The sequence below is a fragment of the Cylas formicarius genome, unplaced genomic scaffold, assembly GCF_029955315.1.
Source record: "Cylas formicarius isolate icCylForm1 unplaced genomic scaffold, icCylForm1.1 PGA_scaffold_1__22_contigs__length_36826433, whole genome shotgun sequence".
Classification (NCBI taxonomy): Eukaryota; Metazoa; Arthropoda; class Insecta; order Coleoptera; family Brentidae; genus Cylas; species Cylas formicarius.
Window position 1 is genome coordinate 10,836,341 of NW_026844264.1, and position 12,861 is coordinate 10,849,201.

Genomic DNA, 12,861 nt, shown 5'->3' on the forward strand with positions numbered 1-12,861 from the left:
AAGATGACTATTTTATTCTCATGAGGTAAGAAGAATTTGCAGGGTTACTTACTGCCCTACCCTAGCATCCATCGATGCTAACGTAATACCCGTTCTTCAAAAATTGAATCATTAAATACTAAAGTCGCCTGTAACGTAGATGATATCTAATGATAAGGCTAGATAAAATTAAAGACAAGCCTATGTTCCTTCTTACGGATTACCTCAAAAATAGGACCCGAATAGTTTATTTTCATAATAAACTCGTTAACGCCAAGAAACTAAATCATGGATACCCTAAGGTGTAACTTTGTGTCTATTATGCGTGACATACGTGAATAATTTATATAAAAACACATGATTTGCGAAATCTGCATGGAAACTCTGTTAATCAATTGAGGATTTAGATCAAGCTGGTGACATATGACAAATTATAGTGGTCACAACACATCCACACTCTAGTGCTTTATTTTTGACAGAAATTTTGCTGTATTCAGTTTAGTTTATTCCTTGCTCATCTTTAAAGGAATTCTATAAATAAACGCGGCAAATGTATCCTCTTATACTTCCTCAAATGTTTCTTCGTAATAGAATCCAGAGTAGTTTTCGTTTCATCATTTTATGTTTTTTTCTTCTGTCCAAACCCTCGAAAGGAGAAATTCGGATGCAGTACCCTCAAGATCCGTTGTTTTGTTCGACATCGTCAAGAGAGTGGATGTCACGTTTCCTAGAAAGTTTATGATTGACTTGTTGGGTGCAACCGTTTGCATACAGAAGCTGACAAAAATAAAACTAGACCACTTTATCGAACGATAGTTCTTCTCTCACGGCGACAGCCGTTCAAAATAAAACAACGCACGAAAACCAAATGTTGCAAGTTAATGCCCCTCGAATTGCACATATTAATGCAACGTCCTGTATAAAACCGAGTGTGACCGTGTGTCCCACTTTAAGAGCCGGTTGATAAACAGCGTGTATATAATCTCATTATATTAGTGCCAGGCTTAACTTACGCCACTAAATTGATCTACCTAAAGCTATTTTTAAACCCGTTGGCTCTTTTGAACGGACGTTTTGAACGTGTGACAGATGAAAACGCACTTTGATCGTCGATCGCTGTCGACTACGGCGACGGTTGATAGATCTACGGCGCTTTCGCTTTGAAGCTGGTCATATCTGTTATTCCCTGAGGAGGCTGGCGCGTTTGAAAAGCAGGTACAAAACTTACCAATTTTCAAAAAGTGCCAAGTAGAACAAAAACTAAAGCCTATACTTACAGGAAGAACTATTGTATTGTATGTATTTAAAATTTACAGATGTTATATAAATAAAGTATGGCTACATTTTGACATTAAAACAATTGGTTTTGGTAGAAGTGAGATCAAGTTGCTTATTTTAAATGGGACACCCTATATATTTTCCCGTTTTCGTATTCTACGGGTAAATCCAAGTATCCTCGATAGCTCTAATAGTTTTGGAGATAATAACGTTCAAAAATTTCAATATGTCATTTTTCCTCAGTCAATTTGTTTTTACAACTACTGCAAATACTCAAAATAAAAACCAATTGCAATACAAACTAAATGTTAATACTATCCAATTATTGTTTCAGCAGCCATATTGCCATCGTCACGGCCGATTATTTTACTTATTTTTCGGTGATACACGGTTTGACTTTTAAATATAATTCGCAAATATCTGAATTATGATTCTAAACTGAATTCAGAATAATAAAAATGGAACTTTTTGAAGGGTTTCCATTCGAAATTTTTGCGGAAAACTATTGCAAAGTCCAATTTTCTTTTCTTAAAAAATACTCTGCCAATTTTTTGGTTAATGTATGTTTTATTTCTTATTTAAATGGACTGAGGAAAAATGACATATTGAAATTTTTGAACGCTATTATTTCCACAACTATTAGAGCTATCGAAAAAAGGTAAAGAACATGTCCTACTGGGATTTACCTGTAGAATACAAAAATCGGAAAATCTCTGGGAAAATATACATGGTATCCCATTTCAAATAAGAAAGTTTCTCACTTCCGATAAAACATCTCTAAATTTAAAATTTATTAAATTTTTTTGACAGTTTTATAGGTTGGTTAATAATTTTTTCTAGTCCCGTCTGTAAAATACCTAATTACCCACCGATCTAGCGGGCGGGAAGCATTTACAGTAACAACACGCGGGCTAGAAAATATGTTTTTCCGAAGCCGTGGCTAGTAACAACACTCTAACAACTAACAGCAGTTACCAGTAATAAAACGAGGGCTAGAAAATGTTACTAAAATGTTGACTACAGCTCATGCACGAGCGATAATCAAAACAGCACTTTTTCTATGGATAAGTATAGATCAACAAAACTAAAACACATACCAATACACATAGAAGCAGTGTTATATTTGAAAAAAAAACAGAACAGTAGAAAGAATACATTCTTATCAAGGTAGCATAAAAATACTTACAAAAATGTAACTGAAATTGATTTTTTAAGATAGAAGAATTACATTTTTGTTACTTAACGTAAACAAAAACAAATGAAGTATATTTTAAACATTATTGCGACCTATGTCTATCTTATAAAAAAAAAAGGTGTTAATTACTTTTTAAATGTATTTCCTCCAAGACCCTTATTTTCTCTAACACATTTGGCAAGCGAATGCGGATTTTTTGTTTTGCTATTTGAAAGCCTTTTAGTACTTCTCCCTGCTGTTTGAGCTCTTCGTCCACACAACAATGACTTTCTTCTTGAAATGGTAGTTGGCTGCACGGGTATTTTTTTGCCATTACGCAAATTAGTTTGTCCCCTTACGCTACGAACACCACTATATTTAAAACAGTGGTATAAACCGCTACTCAAATTATTGTCACTATTAGCATACTTGTTTTTATTAACCAGACACTTTGCTATTCATTTTTAAGGACTGGAATTTCCTGTGGGGAGGGCATATTTTTAATAAATTCTGAATTTTTGTCGATGTTGTTGGAACCTTCATTGCTTTCCATTTTGGTTTTGTTATACGAATTCTCTACAGTAATTGGATCCATCTTCATCTCCTGCTCACTGACAGTACGCTGTAATGGTAAAAACATTTCCCTGTTAGCATATTGGCTACTCGCTACGGCACTTTTTTGAGACACCCTGTATAATCCAAAATTCAAAAGTCGCTTCCCCTTCCTAAATACTACCTCTGTACCAAATTTCAAATCAAAATAGGATTATATACAGGGTGCCTCATTTAAAAAAATAGTTTTAGACAATGGCACTTTTTTAAGACACCCTGTATAATCCAAAATTCAAGCGTCGCTTCCCCTTCCTAAATACTACCTCTGTACCAAATTTCAAATCAAAATGCGATTATATACAGGGTGTCTCATTAAAAAAAAGAGTTTTAGGTAATGACACTTTTTTGAGACATCCTGTATAATGCAAAACTCAAGGGTCGCTTCCCCTTCCTAAATACTACCTCTGTACCAAATTTCAAATCAAAATGCAATGTTATATAGGGTCTCATTAAAAACAATACTTTCTTGAGACACCCAGTATAATCCAAAATTTAAGGGTCGATTCCCCTTAGGCGATTAACTATTTTAAAGCATTGGCAACCCTGAATATACCAGATAACCAAGAACCAAAAGACTTTATCCGGCAACTGATCCGTTATTTTAAGGTTAGGAAACAAATTTATTATAGAGTACTTACCTCAGCATCGGCTTTGTCTTTTAATTGAAGCCTTAGAATCTTATCACTAATTATTTTAGTCTTAAACGACTTAGGAAGTTTTTTCATCCATATTTATATTTTTACACAATAGTATGTATATAAAACTCAAAAACAAACACCACAAAACACACTTAACCAAAGAAAGAAGGAAGTTTCTAGAAGGCGTACTGTCGCGCATTTTTCTCTCTAGCACAAGTGCTGTTACTGATAACAATTTCGCGGATCCGAACTTAAACGAAGTTTCTAGCCCGCGTGCTGTTACTGTAAATGCGTGCGGGAAGCGTCACTTTACTACGTCAGTTTCCTTTCTCACGAATCCGAGCCACTTCGGACATTTCCGGGATTTTACCGCACGCATTTGGGAGCAATCGGATGTTTTCGGAGATATTTCCCATGCTTTGAATTTTAACGTTTGTCAATTCTGACGGTCATGTCAGAACTAACGATCGTAGAAAAAGTATAGTAATAGTATATTATGCAACAAGTGCGGTAAACGGCATTTGACCCACGAGTTTATTTGACACGAGCGGAGCGAGTGTTTAATAAACGAGCGAGTTAAAAAGTTTACCGAACGTGTTGCATACTATACTTTTTCTACGACCGTTAGTTTTTGGGTACATTTTCGCAAAACACGAATACATTCACTGACATGACTGTCAGAATTGACAAACGTCAAAATTCAAAGCGTGGGAAATATCTCCGAAAACATTCGATTGCTCCCAAACCCGTGCGGTAAAATCCCGGAAATGTCCGAAGTGGCTCGGATTCGTGGGAAACGAAACTGATGTGGTAAAGCGACGCTTCCCGCACGCTAGATCGGTGCGTAATTAGGTATTTTACAGGCGGGAGTAGAAAAACTTTTTAACTCACTCGTTTATGAAACACTCGCTCCGCTCGTGTCAAATAAACTCGTGAGTCAAATGCCGTTTACCGCAGTTGTTACATAGTATACTATTACTGACTCTCGGTAGTATGTGTATTTTTGAAATCGGCGAATCCTATCTGGAGCTTTGACGCAAATGGTGACTTTACCAGAATAAGTTAGAAGGGCAAACATCTAAAAACTTATTGTAACCGAATTTTACCGTCGATTTTAACCAAAAAGGAAAAAGAATACTGTTTTCCCTTGTGCCATAGATGAGGCTAGACCAGAAGTTCAGACCAAGATTCGTAAATCTCAATCCCATTCTTTATTTACCTGTGCAATACGTATACAATCGTTGTAACTAAATGTAGCGTTCCCGAAATTTTTCAAGTACTTTTTTAAAATGAAACTCCAACTCCTGGTACAATCTGGGATTTTTGTAAACAAAAATAATTATACGAATGAAAAAAACCTGTATACTCCTATTTTTTTCTCCGCATATTTACTAGTATATTTAATAATAATAATAGAATAAATAATAATTATTAATAAGTTATAGAAAAGAAAGTCTTTTGCTTTAAAATTCGAGGGATAGAAAAATCGTCACTTCGAAAGGAAAAAGAGCACGTCCGGAATTGAATGTAAGTCACACATAAGCGTTTTGTGTTCGAAAAGCCATTTTCTTTAATTTTCGAAAACGTTTTCCTGTTTACACCATCCTTGCGCCATGGAACAAAACAAACAAAAATATTTATATTGCACTCGCATATCGCGTCGACTGTAAGACAATAGAAGGCAAACATTAATCGAAAGTTAAAAACGAAAATTAAAATCGCTTTCATGTCCATAAAAATCCCGTGCCGTATACAAGAAAAGTGAACAGACGCCGTATTGATCAATACATCGGCCATACGTATACGAAAGGTTAATAATCAGTAATTAAATTAAAACTTGCAATTAGGTCGCATTAACCGCCAGGTTTGGTTGATTCGGCATATAACACATAGGAGAGGAAATTCTTAAAATTCAAGTTACCTAAAAGCGCTTAACGCGGGTAAAAAGTACTATTGCTTTTGCTACATTGGGTCGCTGTTTTACTTAGTAATCGCTATTTAAATTTAACAATTCCTTAAACTCTAAATGGAACGTCAAATATTTGTTTTACAGCAGATGAGATTAAGTTGATACGCATATTTATCAGGATCTTAAATTTAAGCAATGCAATAAGTAAGCAAACAATTTACTGAATTTTTTAATCATATTTGGGGCGCTAAACAAAAAAGGGATGATAATGCTAACTGGGTAATCAAAAACTAACCAAAAAGATTTCTCAACATTTACTTTCAAAAAAAGGTAACAAAAATATCCATTCACAAAGGGATAGTTCGCAGGTACCTTTTTTATATAGAGGTCTAAATAAGGGTTACAAAATTAGTTAGACCCAGGAAGTCAGGTGCTGCACACATCATTTGTTTTAATAGGGGTCGGTGTAATTTATCCAAACCTACATCTTTTGACCAAATAACCGAGCAAACAACAACTGATTATACTTAGCTTTTAACCAAACAAAAATAAATTTTACAATTATAAAATAGAGGAGTCAAATTTTTCGGATCACATGACGTCGCATCTTCGGTATATAATTTATTATTTATAGTATTCCTACTATCGTCTCTAGCTAGGCAATGATGCGTTGATTTCGGAACGAATTAACTGTTAAAATAATACATATCACTGTTAAAGAAATCCATTTAGTATCTGGAATATTCACGCAAATCTACTCGTATATTAACGTCCGCTCTATAAATAAAAATAAGACAAGACGCAAAAATCTTGTAGTCGCAAATGACTGGGACGGTACAAAGCTCGGATCAAGAATAAGGACATCGTTCGCAGTAAATAAATAAGTAAAAAATAAACAATATGTACTATACCCACTTTATTACCGTTCCTATACTTGCGAATTCTATTGTCTGCTAATTTCGACATAGGTAAGTGTAGCAAAATAAATCCACAATTCGACACTCTCTCCTTTGTTAAATGCATCATTTTGAAAGTAACATAATAACAGGTAGAAATAGATCGACATCCGAAGGATGGAACTTTGTCCAATTTTTAAACGGTACTTACAGCATTCCTGAACATTTAGTACAGACGAACGACCCTATGGTTACATTTACGTAGGTAGGGCCTCGCTGGCCGCAGTCGAAGCAAAATTTGTTCTGTGGCAAAGCTACCAGCTCCCGCAATGTCTTTAGATTATTTTCGTCCTGTTTTTTGCGGGACGCCATTCTCACTTCACTAGAAGTCGGACAGTCTATGCGAAAAATACCCGCAAACCCAGTACAACTCACGATATTTCTCTGTCGTGACGGAGCGCGGACTGTTTTGCTGTAGAATTGGCAGCATGAACACAACGGCTGTTTACAATGCGGCGTTGTCGATGGTTATAAATTCCCGTTATTGTATGAAATTCCCTGTTTTGTTTCAAACTACGCATGTTTACAGGTTGCATTATGCATTATTATTAAATTGCTTCAACTCTTCAGGTTTGAACTCTAAAAATATCGTCAAAAATTAAAAAAAAACATTTTTTCATTTCGTTAACCTAAAAAATAAATTTTATTAAACTATGTATTTTAAAAATGGTTTTCGATAGGTGTACCATCTGGCGTCTGGAGGTAGAACCGCTATTCAAATCCTGGTCAACCGAAAAGTATCCTTTATCGATATTTAAGGATCGGACATGCGCTTTTACATATTAAAATCTATTAAAAAGCTTTTGACAGAACTTTACCTGGAAAACCGCTTTCCAAGTATTGAAATTCCAGGCAAAAGCTGTTTCCTGTAGCAGATTCACCAAATCCTAATCGAGGGTGTCGTTTAATGGTGTAAAATCTTTCGATGTTCATTTCGTTCGTCGAAAGTATCAATTATATTTGGTCTTTATAAGATTCCAATGTTTGCAGTAGTAACAACTTTACTGAATGTCATCTTTAAATCATCAAGCCATGGACGTTGATGGGCCTTCCAATGGTCCCGGAACCTTAAAAAGATGCTCCAGTGCTCCTATGATCAACGAGACTTCTAGTTCAGTCATGACTGCTTCAAGTTCTTCTGGCTCTGCCAGGTATGGCTCCAAATTTGATCAGTTTTACTTAATTACGTCGTGATCCACTACAATTGCCAATAATTCTTTTTTTATGTTCTATTTAACCAGAATATCAACATTTTTTTCTGTGCAATATTGCGATTTTGACGCCTGGCAGATAAAAGGAACCTTTAATGTTATTCTTTACTTACATTTTGGAAAGATATAGCTTAGAAATTAAGAAATTTAATAAAAAAAATGTATCTTAATTTTTGTAAAAACTAAAATCTCCATTTTTGATTTTTTTTTTATTTTAGAAAAAGTTGTTTATCCTTGTGGTTTGATTACAGAGAACCACCAAATTTTACTCTTAATTTTGCCCCATTGAACGCCACTAGGACCAGAAGATTTAGTGCCAGCTACAGCCAAGTTCCTGGTTCACCAGTAAGTTTGACATGATAACGATAAATTTTAATATTAAATATCGTTTAATATATTATTATTATTTTCAAAATCCTACACGCAATAACTGTTGGAAAGTTGCAAATAACTATTATTGATTTTTTGGTTGTTTAACTTTGCCAGAGGTTTTTCTGAGACAATAGGTTAATATTATTGAACCATACTCATATACCTTTAGCAGAAGTCTCAATAAATATTTATTAGGTATCCAGCTTGAGTCTCACTCCGAGGATAAACCAGTTGCGACAAGAAGAGCACGATGTAATAAGCAATTCTCGAGAGCTCGCTCACGAACGCGAAATCCACAGTGCAATGCAGATATCCCAATCTTGGGAGGATCTGAACCTGATGAGTGAATCTCAGAACGATACCAAAGGAAACCGTATGGGCCCCATACACGTTTCATTGCCTGCCAATAATTTCGCATGCAACTCACCATCTCCAACTAGGTAAGAGCCCCATTAAGTGTTAAATTATAAAATTTTATCATTTTCAAAACACCATAGATGCTACGGGTTTCAAAGTCCCACTAGATCGCGACCAACCTTTACGAAACGTCGTAGCGAGAGCCCGGTCTTCCGACCCAGCCCTCTAGGTGGCGTTAAGCGTAAACTAGACGAGAGGGATAGCGATTTTCACACGAGCCCGCGAACTAAAAGAGTATATAGTTATAGTGGGGAACGGGGTTTATTGACAACTACCACCATATCACTACCTGGATCTTTAAGTTCTGTGGGAACACCAGAAAGTTTATCTAGCGCTGATTCCCCTGGCTCTGGGTACACTTTCAGAAATGTGGATAGTCCCTCACCGACACAGAGTGGCGGTGCGGGGGAACCCATGATAGTTGGCAAGACTGATCACGATATGGCAGAAAGTCCGAGTTAGGCTCCTAAAGGTTAAGTTAGGTGTGGCAAGGGATTGTTAATATGCAGCCTTGAGGCATATTGAAAGTAAAAAGAAATCTTTGCAAAAAATATATATTATACTGTCAGGGTTCCCACTAACTTAGAAAGGCTGGCAAAGTCAGTGAATTAAATCGTCATCTGGTCTAGGCATTTTTCGATCATTGGTCATTCTTATTCCTTCCATTTTTATTCAACACTATTTTATGGTCTAATTATTTTGTTTAAATATTTTTGGTTTGGTTTATGTTGTACTATGCAGGCTCCTGAAATACAATTTTTTTTACCTAGTTAAGGTATTTATTATTCTTTCGACTAGATTAAAAAAAGTAGAAAAACCCATCAGGGAAAACTGCAAAAAAATGAAGGAAATTTGTGAAAGCAGATTTTTTTAGTGGGAACTCTGATACAGGGTGGCCGCTAGAGAAGTACTCACCTTGCAGCCAATTGGTGAAAAAGGATTTGCTTATTCGTTTTACCATCCTTCCACTCCCTTTCAAAACAAAAAAGAATTCGAATTTTATTACTTATAAGCTTAGGTCCAAAAAACTGTTGTTTTTTGGAGATACAGGGTGTTTAAATAGTAATTAAAATATTGGTTTCTGGAAAATTGAACAACAATAGAAGTAAATAATATAATATAATAAATTAAATATTATTGGATGGACTATTATTATACGTTTTACAAAACATCTGGATTCCTTCTGCATCAGTTTTTGCTGAGTCTAATCGACGCAGGAGGACTCCAGAAGTTTTGTAAAAAGTATTACAGTAGCCTGTGGAAGTTTCTTTGAAAGAGATTATTATTGTATTTGTTTAATTTTTGTGTATCTTTTTTTAATCTTTTTGGTAACTTTGCACCGTGAATGCGTTCCTTTTTAATTTGTCGCTTGAAACGAGAAAAAAATCATAAAAAGCATTCGGTTTTTTCAGATGGTCAATTAAAAGATATCAATAAAATACAATATTTGTATTGTATACGTTTAATTAAAACTAAGCATATTTGATGGCATGTAGAGGACCACCCTGTAGCAATTTATAATATAACACTTAAGTTAGGCAATAAACATTTTTTTTAGGACTAGTAAAGCGCGGAAAGTCTCTCCTGTTTTCATTTTTTCTAATTTATTAATGTATATATCCGCATTGTTTTATGATGTTATCGCATAAAAACTTGTACTAATTTTGATTGGTTTTCCACTCTACAAAGTGTTAAATTTCTAGAAGCTTTTACTGTAGGACTAAGCTTTAAGAGTCTGCCAAAAAAATATATGTGGAAGGAGGATTCTCGTTGTGCAGGACTGTTTCCTGTTCATATCAAAATATAATGTCCGAGGGCGATCGGCCGCGTTCGCGTCTTAAGTGTTATTTAATTTTAATTCTTTATTTGTTAATTAGCTTGCAAAGTTTAAACTGGGTAAATAGTTATCTTATTATTACCAAACGTGAACCAATGTGTAAATATTTAAATGTAAACGTATATATAAAAATATTCTCGCTGCCATATTAAAGCGAATTTTCCATTTGAAATGCTATTTGTGTGAAAATAAAAAAAAATCTCTTTTTTTATTTTGTAGAATCGGCACAAATTTTCGAAATTTGCACAAAGTGCCAAAGGAAATGCTTCCCGTCAATGGTTTTAGTATTTTTAATTTCTTATGACGCGTCTTCTGTTTTATTTATTTCGTATTTCATACTGTTGAATTGTGTTGTGAGACGACTTTTTGAAAAAAACGTTTTGTATACAAATGGAAAATTTGCCATAGGAACCCTAGTGTAGTAGAATGAAATTATGTATAAAGCCATTTATAATTTATAAGTATGTGATTATTATACAAATTATTTTTAATGAATAGGGAACTTTCGAATGAATGTGATAGGAGCGACCTTGATATGCCAAAACCATATATAGCGCGCCTCCTCTAGAGATAGAATAATGTTCGAAAGTGAATTTTGAGTTTGACTATCATACATGACTTAAATTATTTTAGCCTTGCGATGTAAAATACCTATCTATACATTTTATATTCCAAATGACACCAAACGAAATATAATTGTCGCACCATTTACTCGAACCGACATTATAAAGTTGAGTTTTAAAATAATATATAATTTAACAGCACCTTTCTTAATTTTTAATTAGGATTGTTCTAGTCTAAATGGAGTTAGCTTTCACAAAGAATATACTATAAGTGCTAGTGTTATAGCTGGGTTTATTATTAAAACAACTTTGGGGTACCTATTGCAAAGAAAGTGCAATTATGTGTAGATAATCAAAGCAAAACAGAAACGCGGGTCAGCAACTTGCAGTTCATAATAAAATTAAAAAGGACATGTAAGGGTGCCCGATTTATAAAGCCACATGCCAAATTTTTTTAAAATTGTAGATCAAAATTTGCCAATAATAGTTTGGGCTCTTTTCAAAACTTAACTAATTAAACTTTGAAAGATGATCCCCAAATTTGATTGTAATCTAAAATCATATTAAAAACATTTTTTTCACCATCCTATTTTGAAATAACTCTTCATTAAAAAAATGTGTATTGTTTATAAATATTTTATTTTTAAATAAAAAAGCTTTGGTTTGTGGTGGTAATTGTAGGAGGAATAATATGTCTCCTACCAAGATTGTTGCCTAGGTGCAATATAGTTTCTTTTTTAAGAACTTTCAGTTAGTTATCTGCTTGACATCTGCAATTGCATGTAACCTTAATTCAAATTTTTTCAGAGACTGAGACCAACTACAATCAAAAAGTAACAAATACAGTAGAAGTCAATATTTTTCTTTTTTTTTAGTCTTGTGTTCACTTGACATTTGTTACATTTGGCCTGTATAAATTTTAATATTTGTCAACATGATTTGTTAGTTGCTAAACATTATCCTTTTATTATAGGTGAGATTACAATAAAATCATGATAATAAAGGCAAAGTGGTAATTTAATGTGGTAATTATTTATTTGGATCAATAAGTTAATCAATCACTATTCACAAAATCTAAATTAAACCTTGGTAAAAAAATTAAATATATTTAAACTTCAATCATAAGTCCATTATTTTGGTTTTTGCTTCTGGAAGGGTTTTGGTTGACCACCAGGCTTACCGGCTCTTCCTCCAAAATTGCCTGAAAACAATAATCTTTAATAGGTATTCTCCATTTTGTTTTTTGCCTTGGAAGAAAACAAGCCTGGTTATGCATATTCTACTTCATTTCTTTACCTCTGGCAGCAGGTCTATTTCTTTGATTCTGTCCTCCCCTGCCTCCTTTTTGTTCTCTCACTTGTTTATTCTTTATCATGGTGTCCTCTTTGACCATGTCAATTACTTCATCTGGGATACGAAGATATTTTATAGTACTACCTCTGATATAACATTCTGGCATCCGCCAAAATTTATCGCCATCCTATACATAAATTTAACAAATTCAGTTTTGCAGCATTGTTTCAGCTCAAAATTTACCCGAGACGTACAGATGACTTCCCTGAGATTTATGTTCATCCAGTTGTCGCAGCTCACCAAATGTCCATTGTATGTTTCGCCATTTTTCAATTCCACCAACTAAAAGTTTCCATTTTATAAAACACATTACAAATTAAAAGAGAGACAGTACCATTGGATGATTTTGGGCTGTCCGAAGAAGCGACAGTGGCAACTAAAATACAAAAATCGTGAAATGCCAGTCGTAACCAAAATTAATATTACCATTATAAAATGAACAAGTGGAGACAAGTTTACAAAACACTCCAAATGAAATTTTTGGTTAGAAACCCTAACCTGAAAGCATTGGGCAAATATATGATAGCCATTAGGCCACTAACCGGCAATTACTTACTGAAAT

The 12,861-nt window shown here is 34.3% G+C and overlaps 3 protein-coding genes across 4 annotated transcripts in view; 1 reads left to right on the forward strand and 2 right to left on the reverse strand.

The window, feature by feature from the left end:
* LOC132696622 (arf-GAP domain and FG repeat-containing protein 1) overlaps nucleotides 1-6,968 on the reverse strand; it is a 50,386-nt gene extending 43,418 nt beyond the window's left edge. For both annotated transcript variants that reach the window (XM_060661555.1, XM_060661554.1), the window contains exon 1: nucleotides 6,698-6,968. In XM_060661555.1, coding sequence (XP_060517538.1) covers nucleotides 6,698-6,858 — 161 coding nt within the window. In that variant the 5' untranslated portion in view covers nucleotides 6,859-6,968. The remainder of the gene's footprint in view (nucleotides 1-6,697) is intronic.
* Nucleotides 6,969-7,359: 391 nt separating this feature from the next.
* LOC132697416 (P2R1A-PPP2R2A-interacting phosphatase regulator 1) lies at nucleotides 7,360-9,965 on the forward strand. The gene is made up of 4 exons (XM_060662912.1): nucleotides 7,360-7,697; nucleotides 8,009-8,102; nucleotides 8,325-8,569; nucleotides 8,627-9,965. Exons 1-4 carry the CDS (start codon nucleotides 7,555-7,557, stop codon nucleotides 9,006-9,008), a joined length of 864 nt encoding a protein of 287 aa, XP_060518895.1. The 5' UTR covers nucleotides 7,360-7,554; the 3' UTR covers nucleotides 9,009-9,965.
* A 1,991-nt stretch (nucleotides 9,966-11,956) lies between these two features.
* Nucleotides 11,957-12,816, reverse strand: LOC132697417 (U6 snRNA-associated Sm-like protein LSm4). Its single transcript, XM_060662913.1, has 5 exons — nucleotides 12,726-12,816; nucleotides 12,634-12,675; nucleotides 12,483-12,581; nucleotides 12,243-12,426; nucleotides 11,957-12,147 (listed from the first exon to the last, which is right to left on the reverse strand). Exons 1-5 carry the CDS (start codon nucleotides 12,726-12,728, stop codon nucleotides 12,077-12,079), a joined length of 399 nt encoding a protein of 132 aa, XP_060518896.1. The 5' UTR covers nucleotides 12,729-12,816; the 3' UTR covers nucleotides 11,957-12,076.
* Between the last annotated feature and the right edge of the window lie 45 nt (nucleotides 12,817-12,861).

Bases quoted from the DNA above. Each gene is read 5' to 3' on its own strand.
- LOC132697416 (XM_060662912.1), top strand. From the start codon at position 7,555: ATGTCATCTTTAAATCATCAAGCCATGGACGTTGATGGGCCTTCCAAT. The intron at 8,103-8,324 runs GTAAGTTTGACA...AATATTTATTAG, and splicing joins GCCAAGTTCCTGGTTCACCA to GTATCCAGCTTGAGTCTCAC. The intron at 8,570-8,626 runs GTAAGAGCCCCA...AAAACACCATAG, and splicing joins AACTCACCATCTCCAACTAG to ATGCTACGGGTTTCAAAGTC.
- LOC132697417 (XM_060662913.1), bottom strand. The intron at 12,427-12,482 runs GTAAATTTTGAG...ATTTATGTATAG, and splicing joins AAGTCATCTGTACGTCTCGG to GATGGCGATAAATTTTGGCG. The intron at 12,148-12,242 runs GTAAAGAAATGA...TATTGTTTTCAG, and splicing joins AAATAGACCTGCTGCCAGAG to GCAATTTTGGAGGAAGAGCC.